Below are 2351 nucleotides of genomic sequence, written 5' to 3'. Positions count from 1 at the left end.
CATGACTTGAGTATGGTGAATAATGCCACAATGAACATGGGAGAGTAGACATCAGCCCCACCTCAAAGTTATTAAGTGTGCATTTGTAAAAGGGTGTAAGAAGATATAGTCTGATTTGTTTCAGCAAATATGGTAAAAAAAAAAAAGACAGAAAATATGTGATAAAAAAGAGAAACCGTAGGAAATGATGAACTATAACACATTCCAGACTTGGGCTCTGGCCATTCTTCCTAGTGTCTTTATTCTTAGACAACACACCAGCTAAGATCCTGACCTTGCCTCTTTTCCTGACACTAAAAGGGAATCTGAAAAACAAACCCAGATTCTGACACTTACAATCAAGAATCTCTCTCCAAGACCACAGCCGGGATTCATTTCTATGGCTGGAGGAAACTGGACAAGAGTTGAGGAATTTATCCTCATGAGCTTCTCTTCTCTACCTACTGAAATACAATTGTTACTCTTCCTGACATTCCTAATCATCTACCTGGTCACCCTGATGGGAAACACCCTCATCATTCTGGTTACTTTGGCTGATCCCATGCTGCACAGTCCCATGTACTTCTTCCTCAGGAACTTGTCCTTCATGGAGATTGGCTTCAACCTAGTCATTGTGCCCAAGATGCTGGGGACCCTGCTTGCCTGGGACACAACCATCTCCTTTCTTGGCTGTGCCACACAGATGTATTTCTTCTTCTTCTTTGGAGGTGCTGAATGCTTCCTCCTGGCCACCATGGCATATGACCGCTATGTAGCCATCTGTAGTCCCTTGCACTACCCAGTCATCATGAACCAAAGGACACGTGCCAAATTGGCTGTCGCTTCTTGGTTACCAGGCTTTCCTGTTGCTACCGTGCAGACCACGTGGCTCTTCAGTTTTCCATTCTGTGGCACCAACAAGGTGAACCACTTCTTCTGTGACAGTCCACCTGTGCTGAGGCTGGTCTGTGCAGACACAGCACTGTTTGAGATCTATGCAATTGTTGGAACTATTCTGGTCGTCATGACACCCTGCTTGCTGATCCTGTGCTCCTATACTCGCATTGCTGCTGCCATCCTCAAAATTCCATCGGCTAAAGGGAAACATAAAGCCTTCTCTACATGCTCCTCTCACCTCCTTGTTGTGTCCCTGTTCTATGTATCTTTAAGCCTCACCTACTTCCGGCCTAAATCCAATAATTCTCCTGAAAGCAAAAAGCTGCTGTCATTGTCCTACACTGTTGTGACTCCCATGTTGAATCCCATCATTTATAGCCTGAGAAATAATGAAGTGAAGAATGCCTTTGGCCGGACCTTCCGTAAGGCTTTAGGCCTTAGAAATTGCATCCCATAGGCATTGAGAAATGAGAATAAAGTATACTGAATGGGAAGCAATCAGTTTCCTATCTGGGCTTCCTCTGCCTCCCTTTCCGTCTCTGTTGGGATGAAACTCAGCTGCTGAATCTCAGTGGGGGTGGGGGGAAGAGAGCACAGAAGTAGATTAGAACTATTGCTACCACTTGAAAAACTCCTGTGCATTAGTTTTCTTATTGGTACAGTGACAATTTGAGACTTCTATCACAATCCATTCTATGTATTTTTACCTTGTTAATATGTGCCAATGTGACATACACTGGGACAAAATGAAACTGCTCGTGGTATGAACTAGGAGACAGAAAATTCATCTTGGCTCTTTATCTTCTTTTGGATCAGTTCAATTTCAATCCTTTGGGAAAAAAGCCTATAATCCTGTTTACCTAATTTATTCATTTCATTTTGTGCACTTCTGAGGTCGTACTGGCTCTTAAGTTAGTTGGTATTTAACATGCATAGTGGAAAGTGGAACAGTAATCTCCATGCATATTCCTTTATAATCCCCAAGAACCTTAATCAGTCCCTTCCTCAGGCTATTTTTTCCAGGTAATATTGTATTACAAAAAATTATACTCAATATTATCAACTCATCACCAGTAAAGACTTTCCTTATTTGGCTGACAAATAATCTACTTAGAAACGTACTTTGCTTGAAGCCTCATAGTCATTTTTTTATTTTTGTGAAGAAATTCTACTTGAGATATTCCATTTAATATTTTCAGATTTTTCTGTTGCTTTTTTGTGAGTTGGAGATAATTTTGGTAAGTATTTAATCTAGAGATGTCTACATATATCGTATTCTTTAGCACAGAGTATTGTAAGATAATAAACACAATGATTTACCATCTAATTTGATAATAGAGTGAGCCACACTCCACTGCACTTTTTTAAAGATTTTAATTTCATTTAGTTAACATATAGTGTTATATTAGTTTCAGGTGTACAATACAGTGACTCAACAATTCTATACATCATTTGATGCTTATCACAACAAGTGA

General features: G+C 40.2%; 1 protein-coding gene across 1 annotated transcript; it reads left to right on the top strand.

Moving 5' to 3' along the window:
• Window positions 1–379: 379 nt before the first annotated feature.
• LOC129505006 (olfactory receptor 10A2-like) lies at window positions 380–1333 on the top strand. Its single transcript, XM_055317933.1, has one exon. It carries the CDS (start codon window positions 380–382, stop codon window positions 1331–1333), a length of 954 nt encoding a protein of 317 aa, XP_055173908.1.
• The last annotated feature ends 1018 nt before the right edge of the window (window positions 1334–2351 follow it).

Source organism: Nyctereutes procyonoides, unplaced genomic scaffold (genome assembly GCF_905146905.1).
Source record: "Nyctereutes procyonoides isolate TBG_1078 unplaced genomic scaffold, NYPRO_anot_genome, whole genome shotgun sequence".
NCBI lineage: Eukaryota > Metazoa > Chordata > Mammalia > Carnivora > Canidae > Nyctereutes > Nyctereutes procyonoides.
The sequence above is the reverse complement of the archived record's forward strand: the minus strand, read 5'-3'. Positions and strand labels throughout refer to the sequence as shown.

Bases quoted from the DNA above. Each gene is read 5' to 3' on its own strand.
- LOC129505006 (XM_055317933.1), top strand. From the start codon at position 380: ATGGCTGGAGGAAACTGGACAAGAGTTGAGGAATTTATCCTCATGAGC.